The sequence below is a fragment of the Lagopus muta genome, chromosome 9, assembly GCF_023343835.1.
Source record: "Lagopus muta isolate bLagMut1 chromosome 9, bLagMut1 primary, whole genome shotgun sequence".
Classification (NCBI taxonomy): domain Eukaryota; kingdom Metazoa; phylum Chordata; class Aves; order Galliformes; family Phasianidae; genus Lagopus; species Lagopus muta.
In genome coordinates, this window is record NC_064441.1 from 14682079 (window position 1) to 14702350 (window position 20272).

The 20272-nt window shown below is 38.9% G+C and overlaps 1 protein-coding gene across 2 annotated transcripts in view; it reads right to left on the bottom strand.

Moving 5' to 3' along the window:
- The window catches only part of RHBDD1 (rhomboid domain containing 1), a 33052-nt gene extending 12814 nt beyond the window's left edge, over window positions 1-20238 (bottom strand). Inside the window, exons 1-6 of one of the 2 annotated variants that reach the window (XM_048955498.1) lie at window positions 20161-20234; window positions 17849-18466; window positions 11893-12408; window positions 10140-10272; window positions 2912-3000; window positions 2159-2218 (exon numbers count right to left, since the gene is read on the bottom strand). In XM_048955498.1, coding sequence (XP_048811455.1) covers window positions 2159-2218; window positions 2912-3000; window positions 10140-10272; window positions 11893-12325 — 715 coding nt within the window. In that variant the 5' untranslated portion in view covers window positions 12326-12408; window positions 17849-18466; window positions 20161-20234. Of the gene's footprint in view, window positions 1-2158; window positions 2219-2911; window positions 3001-10139; window positions 10273-11892; window positions 12409-17848; window positions 18467-20160 lie in introns of both variants that reach the window. The other variant, XM_048955499.1, reaches the window with a different exon arrangement.
- Between the last annotated feature and the right edge of the window lie 34 nt (window positions 20239-20272).

Below are 20272 nucleotides of genomic sequence, written 5' to 3' on the forward strand. Positions count from 1 at the left end.
AGTAAGAACAGTCACGTATTACCTTGCTAGTTACAGATTCCATGTGGAACTTCTGTAAGGAAGACTAACAAGCACAGAATATAAACTGAGATGTAATTGATTTCATACACGTGTGCACATGGTTTTATATGAGCATACACACAATATAGGTGCACACAAAAATGCAATCCTGCCCTTTTGAGAACAGACAACAGCTGACATTGGGATGAATTTTCATAAAAGCACAGCAAAGATTTGGTGTTGTCCTGCAATCTGAACTGCTGCCATTTCTCAATTATCTGCTATTCCTCCGCTTAGAAAATGATGAACATGTATTTTTAAATCCCTATAAATTAGTCATTTTTAACAAGCTTGAAAAGCCTCTCAGTCACTGTGGCGTTATTTAAGAGACAATTCTGCAGAAAAACATAAAACCAACTGCAGAATATCACTCAGCTGACACACACACATTTTGGATGCAATCTTTATGCATCCCCTTATTCCCCTCTATATTATGTTAATCTCAATGTCTTCTCAGCTACAAATTTATTTTCTAGAGGCTTCAAAACTGCCTGCACAAAGAGTATAAAAATCCTGGTTTTATCTGATAAAAGAAGGATGCTGCCTTTTAAGTTGACCGTAAAATATGGTAAATGTGATACTGTACATTGTCCTCCAGTTGTAAGTGCTGACAAAGCTGTAATCTTCTGTTTTACGATGAGAAACAATTCAGTAACATTGACATGTTCAAGGTGTTCCTATTAATCCCAATAAGTATCCTAATATTTTATTCATGAACTGTCTTTGGAGTAAACCTAATTCAGTCACCAATTACTGGGGTAAAATTACAGCTGAAATATTTTTTTTTTCCTTCTAAATCTGTTTCTTTGTAGTGTTTCATAAATCCATTCTGATTATCTATTTTTTATTTTAATTAATAAAGTCAGGCAGCAATAACTCAGCAATACCAAAAAATAAGAAGTTCAGGTAAGGCTGTACTGTATGTACATAGTGAACTTGCAACACTACAGAGAGTTTTCCTAATTCACAAATGGTCAAATGTATTACTATATCATACAACAAGCAAATTGTGAATTCTTCCTTGAAAACTCATGCAAGTGTTGATGAAAGATAACTATGAAGAATATACATAAGGAAAAAAATGTATACGTATCAGAAATATGTATATTTTACAATTACAATTCAGTTTACAGAAAAGAATTTACTAAAAGAAAAATTGTTATGTCTAAAGCCAAGCTTGGAAGACAGGATAATTCACGTTAACCTCACTCCTTTAGCTCCCTTCCATGACCACCAACTCAAAGCAGCACCACTTCTCTTGCTCTGGAACTGCTCAAGCCATACAACAAGAACCAGACTTCCTTTTTGCCAGTGCCCTACAACTTCTTCCCAGGTACTGTGCAGTCCCCTGTATCATTCTACACTACATGAAGTGCTGTTGCTGGTTAGGAAGAGCTGGAAAAGAAGTACAGGGCAGTTCAGGATCTGCTCCACAAAGGTTGTCTTTGACACCCACCCCCACCCTGAACACCTGGTGTCTGTACAATGGCTGCAACAGATTAGAGAATTTAAATATCAAGTGCAAGTTCTTGTCTTCATTAGCAATTGCCTTTTCCAATATAAACCATTTGATTTTCCACACATGCTGCTATGCTGGTGTACTGAAGGAAGGTTTGGTTGTTATTAACACAGAACACAGTAATGCAGATGAACAGAAACTATACCTAGGTGAACATCAGCTGGCCTGAGAATGCAGCTGGAAGCAGGCAGCTCACGCACCATACATCTCCTATTTTAAGGAGTATGTATGTAATTGTATGTAGGAGTAGTGTAAGTAATTCAACACCTCATTTTATTGAGCAATTCATTTTATTTTTATTGGTCTTTAGGTCAAACATTATATCTTTAATTTGAGAACTGGATTAATAAAAATCCTGGGTAAATACACTTCTAAGTTACAAGGGCCCTTGCCGTTATTTGTAAGGAAAATACACTGGGATATTTGGTTAGGAATTACAAATCAAATACTTTTGAAATACTCAAGGGCAAACTTTTCCATTTGGTCAGCTCTTCTGCATGTTTTCTATTACAAGCAAAAATTACACTCATATTTGTAAAACCAAAATAAGCTTTTAGGTAAGTGGATGAGAATGTTTACCTGAATAACCCGAATAGTAGTTCCTTGGCCTATCAGGGTCTGTGAATGAAGAAAGGCCACCTAGAAAGAAAGAATAACACATATACAATTAGAATAAAGTCTTAAGTTACCCTATTAGGAAACAGACAAGTACTGTGACAACCAAGCCTAGCACATGGTTGCAACAGGTCTCAGACTTCTGAGTAAAACCCTGAAGTTTAAAGGCATGCTCACATAACAGCACAACTGCATTTAAAAATAGATGTTAGTATAAAAACACACTGAAAGTTACCACCTCTTAAAACTGTTTCTACAGTACAAAAACCTGTGTCAATTCAGCGTCACAAAGCTCAAGGAATCTTGTAACACTTTCTCAAGCATCCCTCAGCTTTTTCTAAATTCAAAAATTCCCACATGAACCAATACAAGCAACAGAAACCCAACACAGAAATATTCTGTGTTCTGGCATATTTCTATTGCTTCACACTCCATTTAGAATGACATTTTGGTTGACATCTTACATGGAACATTTTACCTCAAATACATAGCTTTAAAAGAATGGTAAAAATGTATTACTTGCAGCAAAAACATTACACCTGAAAGACACCTTTAATATGGATAAGAACGAGTAAAACAAGGTGAGCTTTTCTTCTGCTCTTATTCACTCTATTTTTAGTTCCCTAGAACTCTGCTGGAACTGCACAAACATCTGCAATTGAATGCAAGATGCACTAATTTTTCAGAGCACCAATGTCTCATGCAGATTTTACCAACCTGCACACGCTTTCATGATCTTTTTCAGAGGACCCATTGTGTACATCAGTCCAACAAGAATCCCTGCCAGATGACCAGCAAAAGAAGTCCTATGAGGAAAAAAAATATATCTCATGAGCAATAGAAAGGTAGACTTCTTGGGCAGGAAACCTGAAGTGGAAATATTGTAATCCACAAAGTCCTTATGTAACCAAGCATAGAAAAGTGACAAGGGTAATGCAAATGCTTATTAATTTCTGCTCTGACTTGGTCAATCTGTTTTCTAATATTAGTGGTAATTATTCTATTAAACCCAGATGTGCAGTTTACAGAACTCCAACTTACAGAACTTCTTACCAAAATTAATTTCCTCATTTTGTGATTTCTAAAAAAACATTGTACATGATCCAACTGAACTGAGCAACGTATCAATTCAAACTGAAGTGCAGCATTTTCTTTCTTTCCTCATAAAATCCTAACACTGTTGTGTGTACACTCACAAGTATGCAACATATATTGAAGAAGCCGGAAGCTAACAGGAGAGATCACTTCAATTGCTTGTGTAAAGCACAGAACACTGATCCCCTACAAGCATTTAAAGCGAAGTCTTCCCAAGACAGAAAACTCATTTCAATCTGTAGAACTTAGATCCACAGAATTACATTAAAATGTCCTAGTAAGAGCTACCAAAACTTACTACCGTTTCAAATGTAAGCATAAGTAGAGCACTTAATCACAGTACTGTCAATTCAATCCTACTATGAAATGGAAGCCCCATCCCTGGAGACATCCAAAGCCAGGTCACACCAGGCTCGGAGCACCTGATGGAGCTGTAGGTGTCCCCATTCATTGCAGGGGGGTGCACTAGATGGCCTCTAAGGGTCCCTCCCAACTGATATTCTACAAACCCTAAATGCAGACCTGTTCCAACATATTTGTACCACAGTGCATTCATAATTAAAAGTAAAAAATTGAAATCCATATTATTTTCTAAACATGCCTATTTACTTTAAAAATACATTCATTGCCCATTTGTACATAGAATGAAAAGACTGAAGTCTTCAACACAGAAGCATTATATATGGGGTAAATCCAGAGATTTGCTCCAAGTATCTCCATGAATATTGTGTCTCAGCACTCAACTTAGAAGTTCAGTGAAAGAGTTTAAATAGGCTCTCCTATGAATTTGCAGAAGCTAATACACCCAATAGTTAAGATTCTCTATACTCAAGTAGGTAGGAACATCAAAAGCAGAAAATGGTCACAAAGAAATACCACAAATTAACCAAGTTTCTCCTTTGTCAAGGAGGCAAAAGGCCTCCCCAGAAAGAGAAACAGCAGGTGGCATGTTGTAGGAACACAGCGCTGCCTCACAGCATTTCTCAAAGGTTTAAAACCCTGGGCAGTATGAACTACACTAAGCAGATACAAAACTGGATAGAAAACCTGGCTTAATGCTTATCAGTGATTTGTTACCAAACCAAGGAGGTGAATTGAATGGATTTCCACATTTTCTGTACCAAATATTACTCGCTAATAACAACAAGCTGAGAGAGGATGCAGGAGTCACAAGAGATAGTGTTATAATTTAAAGCAACCGTGGCACAGTGACAGAAAAAGATAGGATAGGATACAGTAAAGACAAGGAGGGAGTTCTGAATGTACCACATAAATCAGCGCCTATACAAACTGGAAGGGACAGGCCAGTAGGAGAGTTTTGGGACAGAGCCCGGCATGCGCAGTGAGTCAGATGGTTAAACACAGATTCATGGGCCACTACAGGAAGATGAGTATTCCACTGGAAATACACGAAGAACTGGCTGAAAGTAAAACAAAGTCACCTTTCACTCTACTCAGATGGAAATTCAGTTCCTGCACACTGAGCAAAAAGAACAAGAGGAAATAAAATGCTAACAGGAAACAAATGCAGCAGCCATAGACACAAACAAAGGGAAAAAAAACTGCTTACCTCTAGAAGGCCTCAGGTAGACTGAGATCTCCAGCAAGATCTCTTTATCTCCACTACCAACCCTTCAATGAGCTCTGGGAGGAGTGGCTCCTGGCTCCTCCCATTCCAATCACTCAGGTACATCGCGTGCACCTGAGCTCCCCTGGTTAGCCCTGCATGCCCACCAGGTGCTCAATCACTGCTTCAAGCTGCAGCTCAGCACTCCCACTACAAGTAGATTGCCTTGTTAAGAAATTTGCATAATATATTTCTTCTTTCTACAAGTTTTATCTCCTGACATTGAAATTAATGACAAAACTGTAACTGTTTTCACGAGGCAGAACTATATGCACGTGGAATTAAATGCCATTTTGGCTGAAAGGCACAAATGCAATTTATTAAAAGCACAAAAGTTGTAGGAAGGTCTTCTCCAAACACACTCCCTTCACTTTTATTATAAATTCCACTGTTCTCATATCAAATTCAGAAAATTGAGGGTACTCCTATTTTGTACTTTTTGAATAAAGAATATAAGTTTGGATATTATATATATAGGATATATATATATATATATCCTATATATATATATATCCTATATATATATAATATCCAAATATATAATATAATTATATATATATATTATTTTCTTTATAATTATTATATTATATTATAATAATCTATATTATAATTTTCCGATTATTTTCTTTGTTTTCACTTTACAGAGTATTACAGATATCCAGATGATCAATACAGAACACCAAGGATTGGATATATATATATATATTATCAGCCATAAAGCAACCTCCCGTGTCCTATGATTCCAAAAGAGTATTTTTACATTGCTCCCAAGAATATGGGAATCCTGTTGACTTCAATGTCTATTTTTATAAGTTGACTTATTATGCTGTTAGACAACAACATTCTCCTGATTGCAGGAACAAGATAAACCATTGCCTTTTCTCCTGCTTGTTCAGAAAAACTGACAGATTTATTGTGTGTTACAACTTCACTTTGTATAAATACAAACTGAAATTTGAATGGAAATAGAAATGGGGCTCTTGGCTTTTTAAAACACGTTTTTTTCCCTCTAAATGTCAACAAGCTTTATCAATATTAACTAATGTTCTCTTTGATACAAAGAAATTCAAATGAAGCCTCATTTAATTTTTGTCAGAAAATGTGGATCTCCCCAGAGATATTATTTAAACCATTCACTTCATACTAACGATGATTATGCAATATGTCTAAATGCCATTTCCTGAAGAAATGTGCCATCAAGTTGATGCACACTTTACTCAAGAAAAATCTTCCAAACAGAATTAATTATACTTCTTCATTTGGCTGTGTAGTTTCCATGAAAATCGGTGTCATTAAAATGAAAACCATATGACAACATTTACTCATCAGCTACCCAGTTCTGACACAATGCTTACAAGCCTCTCACAATATTATCCTTTAACATGAATACTGTCCCAGTATTCTTATGCACAATCCAAGTAATCTCCTCACTGCTGGCACATTTATCCTGACTATTTTCCACTCTGTGGCATCACTCACCTGACAGAGCACACGAAAGAACAAGGAAGCCTGTATCACTTCACTTCTATAGTTTCCTCCTAACAGCAAACCTGAAAGACTGGTTGGAATTATCATTCATGCACAGAACAAAGCCACTTATTTAGCAAGGTATGTCCTTAGCTCAGCCACTGCTGCAGCCTTCTGTGACAAGAACTTATTTTCATCCATCTCCTACTCTGATGCTACACTACATTCAGGTATACATTCACTCAACAAAGAAATAAGTAATAGACATACTACAAAAATCCAGACCAACTTTATTTTGAAAAAAATAATGAATATTTTCAGATAATGGGATGAACCTTATTATTTATAATAACAATTTATTTCAAAATTAACTCAAGCATGTAGTCACGTGCACATGAATTTATAGCCTCTGCTTCAAAATTTAATCTCGCTGTAGTGATTTAACCCAGCAGATGGCTCAGCACCTTACAGGTGTTCACTCACTCCTCCCCTTCCCAGTGAGAAGCAGGGAAAAAAAATGAAGTAGAACTCATGAGCTGAGATAAAACTACTTACTATGGCAGAGAAAAGGAAAAGGAAAGTAGTTATAACTATATATGTACAGCTGAAAGCATACAACATGCACAAGTAGTTGCTCACCATCCCCTGGCTGATGCCCAGCTAAACCCCTGAGCAGCTGAGAGTGAGAGATGAACTCTCATCTCCTTCAAAACTCCTGCCTGATGCCATACAGTATGGAATATCCCTTTGGCCAGCTCAAGTCAGCTGTCTTAATTCCGTTCCCCCTCAGCTCCTTGGGCCCTTCGCTGCGAATGGCCTTGGCTTAGCAGGCAACTATAAACGTGACTGCGTGAGCTGCACATTTTTCTCCTAGAACCAAAAACAGAGTATCATACCAGACACTGAAGTAAACAATTCTATCTCAAATGAAAACTAAGACACTTGCTTAGAAAGAAAGGCACACAATCTACCAGTGCTAATGAAACCACCTGAATGCAAATTAGATCAAATTAACTCATTGAATAAGTGAAAGTCAACTTGTTTTACACACACGTGCAGGACAACAGCAGTTCATCTTTGACTAAAAACTGGAAATTTGTAACTAACTATGTAATACAGAGGAAAGTAAAAGATGATTAACAAAACAAGCTGTTAGAGCATGGTTTTCACCACACAATGTCATCCCTGTCAAATTTCTTGTGCTTTTTTGGATGCGGTTTTGTTTGTTTCTCCTCCATGCCCTCTTGCTCCTGAGGAACATTCTCATCAGTAAAATCGATCAACAACCAGCAATGACTCAGTGATATCATTGAGCATTAAACATATCCACAATTAAAAAAGCAGACTAGATAAGAGAACAGGCACATAAGAAAAGATCTCTCATGGGGAAAAATAATAGAACAAAGCAAAATATTTGTAGTCATGCTAGAGGCTGCACCAGAATTAAAACAGAGAGGTGAAAGTGGAAGAAAAAAATTAAAATTTCAAACAAAATTTGCCAAAATATATTCCAGTATTTTCAAGTACACAAAGGTTTTGTTTGTTTCCTTTTGATGAAGAGCTCAGCAATTTTGTATTAAGAGGTATTATGTTGACCTCTTCTGACTGTCATTTGCTTCGAAGCTGTGTTCCTGCAGATCCTTGACCCCATGAGAAAGGAAGCAACTAATACTCATAGCTGATCCATTGTATGCTACGATTTTGTTTTCAGTTGTCAGCTATGAACGTGTATTACAGAGATCTGCATCTCTGTCACAGAATGTAGATTCACTCCTGTGCTGCTGTTCTCCAGCTGGGCTACTTCTCAGTTTGCAAGGTCATCTCTTTTTTTTTTTTTTTATATTAACAACTCTAACAAGCACCTTAACTTGCCAAAAATAAGTCTATTAAATTGGCTCAGTCCAACATTTATTTAGTTAGTTACAAACAGAAACGTAGAACAGAACTAAAGGTTAGAACTAATTTATTACATTTTTAACTAAGAAATTTGTATTTTCTGAATTACAATAGATGTCACAGATCTGGAAGGAAAAAATAGTTTTCATCAGGCTCTGTATTACTTCTCAATACTTCATTGGTTATGGATGACCCTGTGATATTCCACTAAAGGCTGCACAAACATACCTTGTGTCTGATGGGACAGAACCCTGCACCACTTACTGACCTCTTATTATTCAGAACATGATGTCGCACCCTGATCTACAAAAGAGCACCATCTAATCAGGCACCTTAAAAACTGTAACATGCCTTGAGCATGCAGAAGAGGATGTAGCAGTACTGCCCTGAGAGCCAATTACTGTGGTTCATTTCAAGGCAGTTGCCAGTTACTAATTAAACATATTATGTTCTGAGACATTAATTTCTGTAGCCTGTTCCTTGCTTTCTGTGGCCTCTGTTAATATTTAAGTGCTGTGAAATTGTCTTAGGTATCAGAATTGAACATAATTAGGGGTTGCTTAGACAAGGCAGCAGCCTAAGCTTCTATGCAAATTACGGAGACATTTTTAACATTATTTCTATACCTTATATTTACTTTCTACCTCCAGAATACGTCTGCAGTAACACAACTGGGAAAAAAATAAAAAACCCAACTGCATCCGACCACTAACCTCATGAATTCTTCTTCCACCAATTAGATATGTGATATGCTCATGGTTTCGCTTCAGATCATTTCCACTGTTTTTTCCACTATTCTTCAACAGTAAAAAATGTTATTTAATGTATCAAGAAAAAACTAACTAATGCTAAAACAACATTTTGTTTATCAGAAGAACAAAATGAATACACCAAAACTTTTGAGTTTTAATACCATGGAAATGATCTCTTAGCTGACAATTCAAATTGCATTTGAAAAAACATGCTCTGCTGTTCTTTTGTTTTTTAACTTGGGATTCCTTGTTTCAGTCAGTCAAGCAGTAAATGATAAAGCAGTATAAACTCTGCTTAAAATAAGTAATATCTGAATTTTCATTCTGGTCTAGGAAATGTTCTACCTGCCACATCATAGCATCTAATGATTAGTATGTCAGTCTTGTTCCTCTCTTTAATCTTTCTAAAAAGCAGCAAATTGTTCATGAATTGCAATTTGGCAGTTAGTAAATTTTGTGAGTTTCTTTCACACACATTTTCTAATACCATTGACACTTATAATTTATAAAATATTATGTAAGAGAACAGATGACTTGCAACTACAACTCCAGAAATTAACTGCAGACAAAGGAAAAATTGCACTGGCATAGATGAGCACAAAGGAAAACTAAGGGAGACAGTCAGCAAGACCGCAGGACAGTCAACTATGAATTTTATCCAGATAACCCTAGATTAAAAAAAAAAAAAAAAAAAAAAAAAAAAAGAGAGCAAGAGAAAAAGAGAAAAAGCAAATGAAATAGTGGATGTCAGTTTAATGGTAAACTAGAGCAGTGATTAGAAGAAATTGACAGAAGGTACCAGAAGAAAAATAAAAAGCAGAGCAGCAGAGCGCTCCCCAAGTTCAGCCATTTTGCACAAAATGAACATCCCTTCCCAGTGCCCACCAACTTCATATCCTCATTCCAGAACTTTGCCATACTTTTGAGACACAATACTCCAGTTCTTCATTTTGAAAGTGGTGTTAAGGAAAAAAGCCTCAGCACCGAACTGTAGCCCCAGCGCACGGTTTGGGCACTACCTCATGCTCCTCACACCTCACAGGCATTTCAAACTACTTCAGGTAACCCAAATCTCATCTACCAACTCTGAAGTACTACATGCACTTACCCTGGGGAAATGAAATGAATTGCCACCAGCTCCACCCAACAAGCATACTTGCTGGATATCTGCAATCCAAGGACGCTGCTAACTCTTCCTGGGTTGTAATGGTTGTTAAGAACTTTCAAAGCAAACAAGACTCCTGCAAACAAGAATAAATAACATCAAGAGAGAAGCACTTGTGTCCAGATAGTAAAGAAATTAATTATTGTTATGACTTAGCTGCTGAAATGACAGCTACTAAAACTGGAATATCACATCATGCAGTTTCACAGCATCACAAAGCAATATTGCTGCATGTCAGAACAACGGTTGGTTTTGGTTTTGTTGCTTTTTGGGGATACTTTTCAGTCACTTAAGGACTGAAATTACATATTTGTGTAATGTAGCCAATTCAAAGCTTCGTTTTAAATACAACTATTTATTGTAGCTGTTCAAGTAAACAAAATACAACAATTCAAAAGGGGAGCTCTAGTTGTAATAATGGACAAACTTAATGAACTTAAAATGTTCAAAATGAGAAAAGCCATGACTGAAAACAAGACAAATGCATGTGTGAAGGTCAGCAATATGCTCAAAAATTGTGAATTAATGGAAAAATCATCTTACATATACTCCAGAATCACCTGTTTCTGCAAAAAAAAAAAGATAAACTGCCTTTAATTACAATAATTTATTTCTAATTGATTGCAACTGTTTTATCATGCAAATAAAAAGCCAATATGGCAGAATTAATTTGCATTATTTATCAGAACATTCAAGAAAGACTATGAAATTCTCAGGAGAAAATGCAATCACTTGAAAAAAAATGGGAAAAGTGACATAAGTAAGTATGGAAAAGACAGTCAAGTTGGACAGGAACAAAGATATACTAAATTCAAAAATATGACAAAGGTTTCCCCTCTTCTAACACCATGGAGAACACAGGACAGCAAAACTTCCTTCTCTGTCCAGCGGGTTTCTTTCACATACATTCTCTAATACGAGGTAGGTACTCTTATTTTAGGATAATACACACAAATGTTCCTTTGAACAGCCCATGCTTACATTTATTGCTGCTGACAGACCTTATTCAGAAACTATACATTTACTTGAGAGCAGAAATATTTGATAGCAGCACATAATTGAGAAGTTTTCTCTATCCAATCCTCCCTTGGCTCACCAGAATATTCTATGTACAGCTTCAATTTTTATCATTATTTTTGAGGTCTAACTGCCTATTGGAAGGGCCTAGGCCTGCTGTACTGTCAGGTTCCTGCTATGGGAAAAAGGGACTGGTCCATTTCATCCAGTTGCAAAATAAGGAAATAAATCCAGGCATCCTAAAACTCTTAAGAGATGAGAAATGAATGGGCCATAAATATGCATACAATCTGGATCTTAAAGAAACAGTTATTGCCAGGAAAATACTCATTTCTTCTTTAACATCTGCTCCACGTATATGACACTTGCTCTGACTGAAATTACATATGCTGAAGGTCACGTTGAGAATGCTGAAGGTTTAGAAAGATCAACTACAGACGACAATAAGTCTGTCAGAGCTACTTTAATCTACTGCCTGAACAGAGCATGTGCACACAGGCTGCTGCTCACAAGAACTGGACACACAAGGAGCACATGCTTTAAATTTCAGAAATGATCACTTCAGTGACATAATGCACACAGATGCACCTGGATGTGCACCTGTCCATTTACTTCATTCAACAAGCATTATATATTATCCACAGTTATTTATTTTTGCATTTAAATTGGACCAACTCACCCGAGAAGCCTACAGCACAACTCATTTCATACGAAGGATCATTCAGAATCTTCACAAGCAGGAGTTCCAGCAGCACATAAACAATTCCAGTCAGCACTGAGAATACTGCAATTATGTACGCAAACCACACACTTCCAAGTCTCCTTTCCAACATTATTCCCTTCCAAAGCATGGAAATCATGTTATAATATAAATGCCAGTCATCAACATGGTGGACAGGTGAAAGCAGTAAACGCTGCCAGTTCTGTTCGTAGAAAGCTTCCCTCACACTGATGCACGCCTCATGCAGCGGCCTCACGGGATTCAGGAAGAAAAAAACATTCAGCACGAGCACTGCGAGGGTAACAGAAGGAATGTTCTGAAGTCCAACCTGAGAAATCTGGTAAAGCAGCAAAAGCAGTCCAGCATTGACTCTTCCCTGCCTTCGTTGCATTATTGCTTCTTACTCAAAGAAATGTGAAGTTCACTCTACTTCTACTCTTGTTCAAATCCAATGCCATACACGTTCTGGAAACACTGAAAGAAAAAAAGAACTGCATTATAATACATGTACTATTGTGTTTTCAGACTAAGTGCTCTTTTAAATCAATAAGAAAAAAAAAACAGCAAATTCTTCAAGCTGAGCAATTGAAATGAGAAGAAAACAAAATTTTAATCTGGTCTAAGAAAAAAAAAAAAATAGACATCTTCTCACTAATATCCTGATTCACTTACAGTCATTAAACTTCCAGGCAGAAAGCCCTTGAAAAACAACAAAAGAAACCTGGACAGGAACTTGGTTCTCAGGCCTCTCATCTTTGCTACACGTATTGCTTTCAGGATTTTTTCCCTAACTTCTCCTCATACTCAGTGTAAATTGAGAATGGAAATTCCAAGTTACTGTTTCAACAAGTAAGACACACACCTAAGGCTTCTACACAAAAGCTTTGAAAACGGCTCTTGCTTTTGTAGATTAAAATTAAAATTCTAGTTTCAAAGCTTGCAGTGGGGAAAATACTATAGGAGGAAAGCACACATAACAACACAAAAAAAAAAAAGCCAACAAAACTGCATCAAAATATTCATCTCTTCTCTGTTCTATTTACAACAGATAAATGTAGGGAGAAAAAAAAAGAAAAAAAAAAAAAAAAGAGAAATAGAGTAGTAGATCTAGCTAGAAACAAGGTTACAATGGCAAGCACTCCAAACTTCTGCTGGTCCATAAAGGCGAAGGCACCTGCACAGGGAGAATGCAGCACAAAGTGACACAGAGATGGCAGAGTGGATACCTTCGTCATCAAGACGCTCAAGATGCAAAGTTTAATGTTCCACGCTATACCTATCGGGATTCTAGACCCTGCATTTCTACAGACAGCTGCTCTCTGCAAGCAGTTTTCATTAGGTATTCAGAGTATCATTAATAAATTGATGGGACTGCACCAAAGTAAGCAAACACAAGGAAAAGTCAAGGAAATCACCTCTGAACTGTGTGATCCTGCACGAGCAAAAGGAACTACAAAACCTGCAGAGGGCTGAGCAGAAGAAAAGCCTACCTACAGCCCAGCCTCTCCTTAAACATCAGCAGAAGCAGCAGAAATCACTATGGCAGATCACACTTGACAATAAGTGGCGTTGAACAATTGAGCAAATCAAATTTACGATGCTGTAATCTCTGGATTTCTTGTTAAATTGCATTTACGCTCAGCACGGCACTTGAGGAAGAACCTGCTTACATTCTCAAAGCAACACAACAGAACAAAACACAAATAAACTCATCTGCTACAAAGAAAGGAAATTCACTACATTCTTCCCATGGTCTAAGCTTGGTCTGAGGCAGAATGCAGCAGCAGAAACCTGCTGTTCCAGGCCCCTGACTACAGAACTCAGCTGTGCTGGGACCTTTAAGAAACAAATCCTAATCCTCCTAATTTAACTACACAGCTGAGCTAAGACCTCTTACAAAATGGTTGCTGTAAATGATAATCAAGTGTCAGCCTTTGTCTGTTTTTTTTTTTTTTTTTTTTTTTTTTTTTTTTTTTAAATGTCAGAATTATATTTCAAAGAAGTAACTGAAACTTCTGATTATCTAAGTAATGTTATCTTTCAAAACGTATCAGGTCACAATGTTGGTATCACCATCTCCAAATATTCTTACATTCACGAGCCGAAAGCTCTGACTTTTCTTTTTTGCCACTGACACAGCTACATTTTTCCCCACCACAAAACAGCTGACAAAAACTATTAGAATTTAAAAGCCAACCCAATTTAAACACAGGCTACATGGAAACCCCAACTTCTTGCCACACCACATTGTTCAGATTGCCAAATAGTACATACTCTCACTTTTTAAAGCTTTCACTCTCTTCTGACAGTCTTTATTTTCCAGTTTTCATACTTTTAACATATACACACAATGGAAAAACAACCGGCAGGCAGCACGAGTCTGCACCATAACCATGTGAGAGTGGGAAGGCTTTACACCACAACTGCAGTAATGCTAGGTACTGTAAATCCTTCCTATTATTGGGAGCAACCAGGAATGGGTGCCAAAAACACATCACACATTTGATTATAATGGATAAATACATAAAGAAAGAAAACAAATTAGTTATTTAGTTAGTTAATGTAATTCACTTGAAATATAGAGAGCTTTCAGCTGTTTGAACATTCTTTCTCAGCCTCTACTCTGCTCACTGGAAGCCCAACAAGGCTTAAAACAATGAAGCATTTATTCTTTTTCTTTTTTTTTTTTTTCCTTTTTTTCTTTTTTTAAACTATGCCACCCACTTCTAAATGTACAAATTTCCAGCAGGGACCTGAAGAGGACGTTTGTGTTGCTCCTCGGCTGCCACGTGTCTGCATTTTTGTCACCTACTCAAGGAAAAAGGTCTGAACTAAACGTTCTCAGAATCCATTGGTTCAGTACTAATCAAGTGCAAAGCACATAAGCTTTCATTTTTTACTGTGACAAACTCCCTGGCTGGCTTGACAGCCATAAAATATTATGAGTTCAGATCACTGAAAAGTCATGCCAATAAGTAAATATTTTAGTAAATTGTAGTTCAAATGAAACATTACTGTCTTTTCCTACTACAGCTGTAGTTTGAAGTCAAAGATTCTCCTTAAACCCTCATTCCCCTCTAAACTTCTAGAAGTTGACTCTAAAATTGTGATTCATGATGATGTGAAACAAAACCCAGCCCATTGCCCTGCTCCTCAACAGCCGCACTGCGAGGTAAGCCCAGACGTTACAAACACACAAGAGAAATGCATCTCGTTTCCACTGAAGGTAAGCACAGCTGTCATCTACCTGCATGGCACATTCCCACCAGGAAGGTCTGTCAGCAACCTTCTCTCTAGCACTGTTTAGTTCTCCTCATGCCTCCCAAAAACCATTTGTACTGGGGGACCTCAGCACTACACAACGCTCTGCTGACAGAAGAAACCCCAGGGTTAGCGATTCACTTTGGATTGGGAGTGTGATTTTGAAGTGAAACTCTCCATCAGTCCCACTGATGCCACCGCAGTTCTCTGGAGTGGCTACAAAGTGTTTTCTTCTCCTTTCAGATGAAACTAAAGTAGGAGAAGGAGAAGCACTCCAGAAGAAAAACCTGAGCATTTGGCCCACAGATCCAGACTGAAGCTAGGTCAAATTAAAAACACAAAACCAAAGCCACACCACTAGAAACACGTAAAGGATGAAAAGGGCAAACATCAAATCCTGAGCATAAACTGTTTCAGACTGCAAATAAAGCCCAGCAGACCCACACTATTCATCTATGAAGATTGAAACTCAGTACAAAGTCTTATATCCAAGCAAAGAACAGAACAGAAACTGTGGTTTTAAGGCAAAAGGAGTTCTACAAAGGAAGCATCAGCAGAATGCACTTACTATTGGCCTCAAACTTCGAAGGGGACCAAGGAAGGCAGAACAAACAAAACAAGAAAAAAAACATGCAAGAAAAAGCACAAACATCTTAAACATGGTGAACTGTCCTGCTTTTATTTAATAAGTATGCAGGGAAAAGGTCAGCTACAGCTACAACAAGCTTTGAAACATTAAATACAATCACTGCATAAAACACTGTGTCTACCATGAACTCATTCCACCCTGATCCTTCTGTCTGTACATTTGCTTTCATAGGCAGTCACTGTGGGAATAGATACTATGCTCTTGTGCTTCAAGACCAAGGCCTGATGTATGGTGAAAAGGATTTACTGGTAACACATACATCAGTAAGATCCACTATTTCCTCCTCTGGAGACAAAGATCAATCACTTCTTGTAGTGCAATACAAATCAGCTCCCCAGATGGAACAACCTAATATTTCTATTACGTATTGCCTTTGTGTGGGTATATTTATACATACAGAGAAGTGCATTTACACACACACGCTCTTTTCACGGGTGCAGATTATTCTAGTCAGGAAGAACACTTCAGGCTTACCATCAAAAAGAGCCGTTTTGGCTTATATAAATTCATGCAATAGAAATTCTGCTACAGTTGTAGTGTAGAGCAGACAAAAGCAGAAACCTTCACAGATTTTAATGGAAGGCTACCTTTTAGTATCTCTCCTTAGAAATGACGTTCACTAGAAATTAATGAACTCAGTGTTTTCCTTCACTGGAAAAAATCTGTTCCAAATTCACTCAGGAGCCACATGCTGCTGTTGGTTTCATCACTTAAAAATACTAAAAAGCAACACAGAGACCATTTTCTCTGTATTCCTAAATTTATATGCCATATGTGGTCAAAAAGATGAAGCATTTTTGATTGAGCAAGGAAGAAAAACAAATTAGCAGATAATCTCTGAAACATCAGCTCTTTTTAAACCTCTGTGAGAAGCCAGTCAGAACTATGTACCAGCAAAACATCCTTCAGGGGGGAAACAATGGATATATTAAGCTCCTTCCCTGTTCTGTGGAACAAAGCAACACAAGTTGTGATAAATGTTTTTACTATCCTGTCTCAAAACTGGTAGTAAGTAACTACCCTTCTAACAGCTAAGATACATCTAAACGTTCATAAGGTACATAAGTGAAGTGAGCTTTAGTAAATATTGATAGTTGTGTGACTGGACTGCTGAAGGGACATCAGTTATATATATATATCTATAGCTCCAAATCAGAACAAAGTAGATTTCAGAATAGGACCCAGCTTGATTCTTAATTTCACAGACGTTTAATTGCTTCCATTAAGATTGTACTGTTCGTACTTGACTGCAATTCTCACACCATCCTAAAACTGCATCCCCACAGCAGGGGATCATCCTCCCACGCTTAGCTAAGAACCCCTCGGTGTAATTAAAGTGAAACAACCAGCATTTCCTCCCCTCCTCCAGATCCGTGAAGCACGAGAGCACTTCTGAGCTCAGCACTCCAGGCTGTAGTTACTTTTCTTAACCATCTTACTGCTTTAAGGAAAAAAAGCGGATGCAGTTCTGGCAAAAAGTAAGAAGACATTTCGTTATTCCTATCAATTCTGCCAAGATGAGCGCAGGAGCCGCATGCCGCCGATAGGCGCTATCAGGGCTGACACGGCCGCAGCACTGCTCGCGCACCACAGCAGCGCTGCCCGAACAAAACCCCATCAGGGCGGAACTCCGCGCGACACAACAGAGTAAAACGCAGAGGCCGGAACTCGCTTCGCTGCCCGCCAACAGCGGGTGAGGCAGCGCGTAGCGGCCGTCCCCGGCCGCAGGGGAACGCGCCGGGACGGAAGGGGAGCGGGGGGCACGTAACGCTGCCAACCACAGCCGGGTGGGCACCGTACAGCGGGGCGCAAACGCCGAGCTTCCTCAGGGCTGGAGAAGGAGGGAGAGCGAGAGGGCGGCTGGGAGGCAGCGCCGCGCCACCCCTCCGGCGAGCGGCAGAGACCCGCAGTGCGCAGGGGGGGGGCGGTGGGACTCGTCCGCTACCAGACGGCGGCGCGGGCGCCCCCTCCCTCCGTCCCTTCCCGCCCCGCCCCAGCACTCACGTTCTCTGCCCCGACCCCGGCGCCGCACCACGTGACGCGGTCTCCAGTCCGCCGATTCGAGTCCCGCCCGCCGCGTTCCCCTCAGCCGCGCATGCTCAAGAGTGGCTCCGCCCCGCGGCGGGAAAGAGCGGCCGTGCTCTGCGAGCTGCGGTTAACGGGGAGCCGGAGAGGTCTGTAATGAGTCGTGTAAGTCGAACAGTTCAGCTCCTTCATCTTTTTATTCAGGCGCTAGAGATTCTGAGAAGAACACGGTGGTTGAAGCGGTGCGCCGTGCGAGTCGCTGCGTTAAGCGTCGTTCCCAGCGCTGCTGCGGGCGCCGGGCCGCCGGCTGTGCTGCTCAGTGGGAACGCGCCGAGCGAAACGGACACCGTGAAGGAGGTTGTCACAACGGCTGGCGAGCCGGTGGTGCGAGTATGAGAAGCGAATCATACACGGACCGTAGCTAAAGCTACTTGCTAACGGCCCTGCTTTGCTGTCAGTTCTGCGGCACTTCGGTTTCGTAGAACATCTTGGCAATTCACACGAGTATGTCATAGTATTTATGTGAAAGTTGTAATCTGCCCTTCCAAAAACAGCGCACAGCTCAGCAGACTGGCAGGCATGAAAGGGGCTGAATTCCTAGAAACAGGGTGGGGATGGAGTTAAAGGAGCAGGCTGTGCCAAAACAAGCAACTGCAGCATTCTGCTCTCTTCCAAGAGAGAGCAGAAGCCAAAAGAGGAGGGCACGTCCAGTGTGCTGCCATCCACACACCTTATGCTAAGCTCTTCAGTTTTGGCACATTGAGATTTGTTACCTCAATTAACGCTAATCGTCATAATTCATAGAAATCACAGGATGTGGGAGTCAGAACGATAGATTTTCCTAACATACACCAGGTTTTCTATAATTGGCACCATTTTCTGTAATAGCCTACTCTAGTTTCATGCAGCCGTAACTCCAGTCTGTAATTCTTAACCATGCAGTATTTACTGCCCGACTGTAGGCTCAGATCTTATTACTGGATGTATGAGACTTGAGGTCATAGCTGGGACCTGGAAGCCCTGCATTCTTAACATCCTGTGTTAACCTGTTCAATCGTATGTTTTCTATCTTAGGTTTTTTATAAAGCCTGAATAATAGGAGGCACAGGAACAATTGTAGGCTAAGTGAATGATGCATTCAGGTGCTGCGATTCATGGGCCATGTGTGTGTGTTCTTGTGCTTGATAGCTGAGTGCAGGATTTGATACTGCATTAAGCTTTTTTTCCTTTCCACGTTTTCAAAAAATTTGCTAAAAAAGCCCACATGAAATATTACTTTTTACAACATAAATAGCTGTATGTATACATATATATGTATACTTAAGAAATAAAAGCCCTGCTTCTCTCTTTCTCTGATCTCATGCTATTTACCTCATGGATTTCTTCCACTTTTTTACCTGAAAGTCCATTTTTCTTATTAAAAAATAGAAAATACTGTTTTACACGCCACAACTTTTGTATGGTCAGTTTTAAAACATGGTGACATTGATTTAGCCATGCTCATAGATTTCCTGTACATGAGATCACCCAGTTGTTTTAAGATGCCCTGAAAGATGTTTTTGAGTAAGAGGAGCAATTTAGGTGCCAGCTCTTCCGCCTAGCTAAAAAGTACAACACATGCAACAATTTCACTGTCTTATTTAAGCAGCTATTAACAGTATAAGTTCTGTTTCTTATATACACCGGAGCTGATTAAGAAGTTAATTCAATACTTGGAAAGAAAATGAAAAATAAAAACAGCATTTTCATGTCCCATGATGCATTCAGTTAAGGCTGCTTATGCCTTGCTGCTAGCTATATAATCCATGTAAATATTTATATTACACCTATTATCACTGTAAACATACAGCTTAGTCATATGTTGACCAATAATAAAAAAGTAACATTGAAATCTCTCTTGCTTAATGGCACAAGGTTTAAACAGGTTTTGGAGGCAGTAAAACAGACCTCATTTTTCTGAGATACATGCAGAGACTTTTCACCATGAAATAACTGGGAAGGAACAGCTTGCTACAGAATGCATAAATATTGATTAAATCCATATCGGTTTTTTTTTTTAATGCTAGAAATTTGATAGCATAATTGAAACACTGTTGATGTTAATTATGAGGAAGCTAAGCCGGACTAGCTCAGAAATATTAGAAAAATGCAGAAGAGTAGTTACAGGAAAAGAATTATGGCTTTCCTAGACAGTCAGTATGTAGTGGCATTATAGCAATTGGACAAGACAATACTATAGAAAAGGCACGATAACAGAAGGTGCTATAAAGGAAGGAAAGAAGATTGCTCACCCATATCTAGGTTTGCAAAGGAAAGCTCCACCAAGGACAGAATTCCAGAAAGATTCCTCCCTAGGGGCAGTCAGCCCTTAAATGAGGTCTAAGAGAGGTGCAGCCAGGCTCC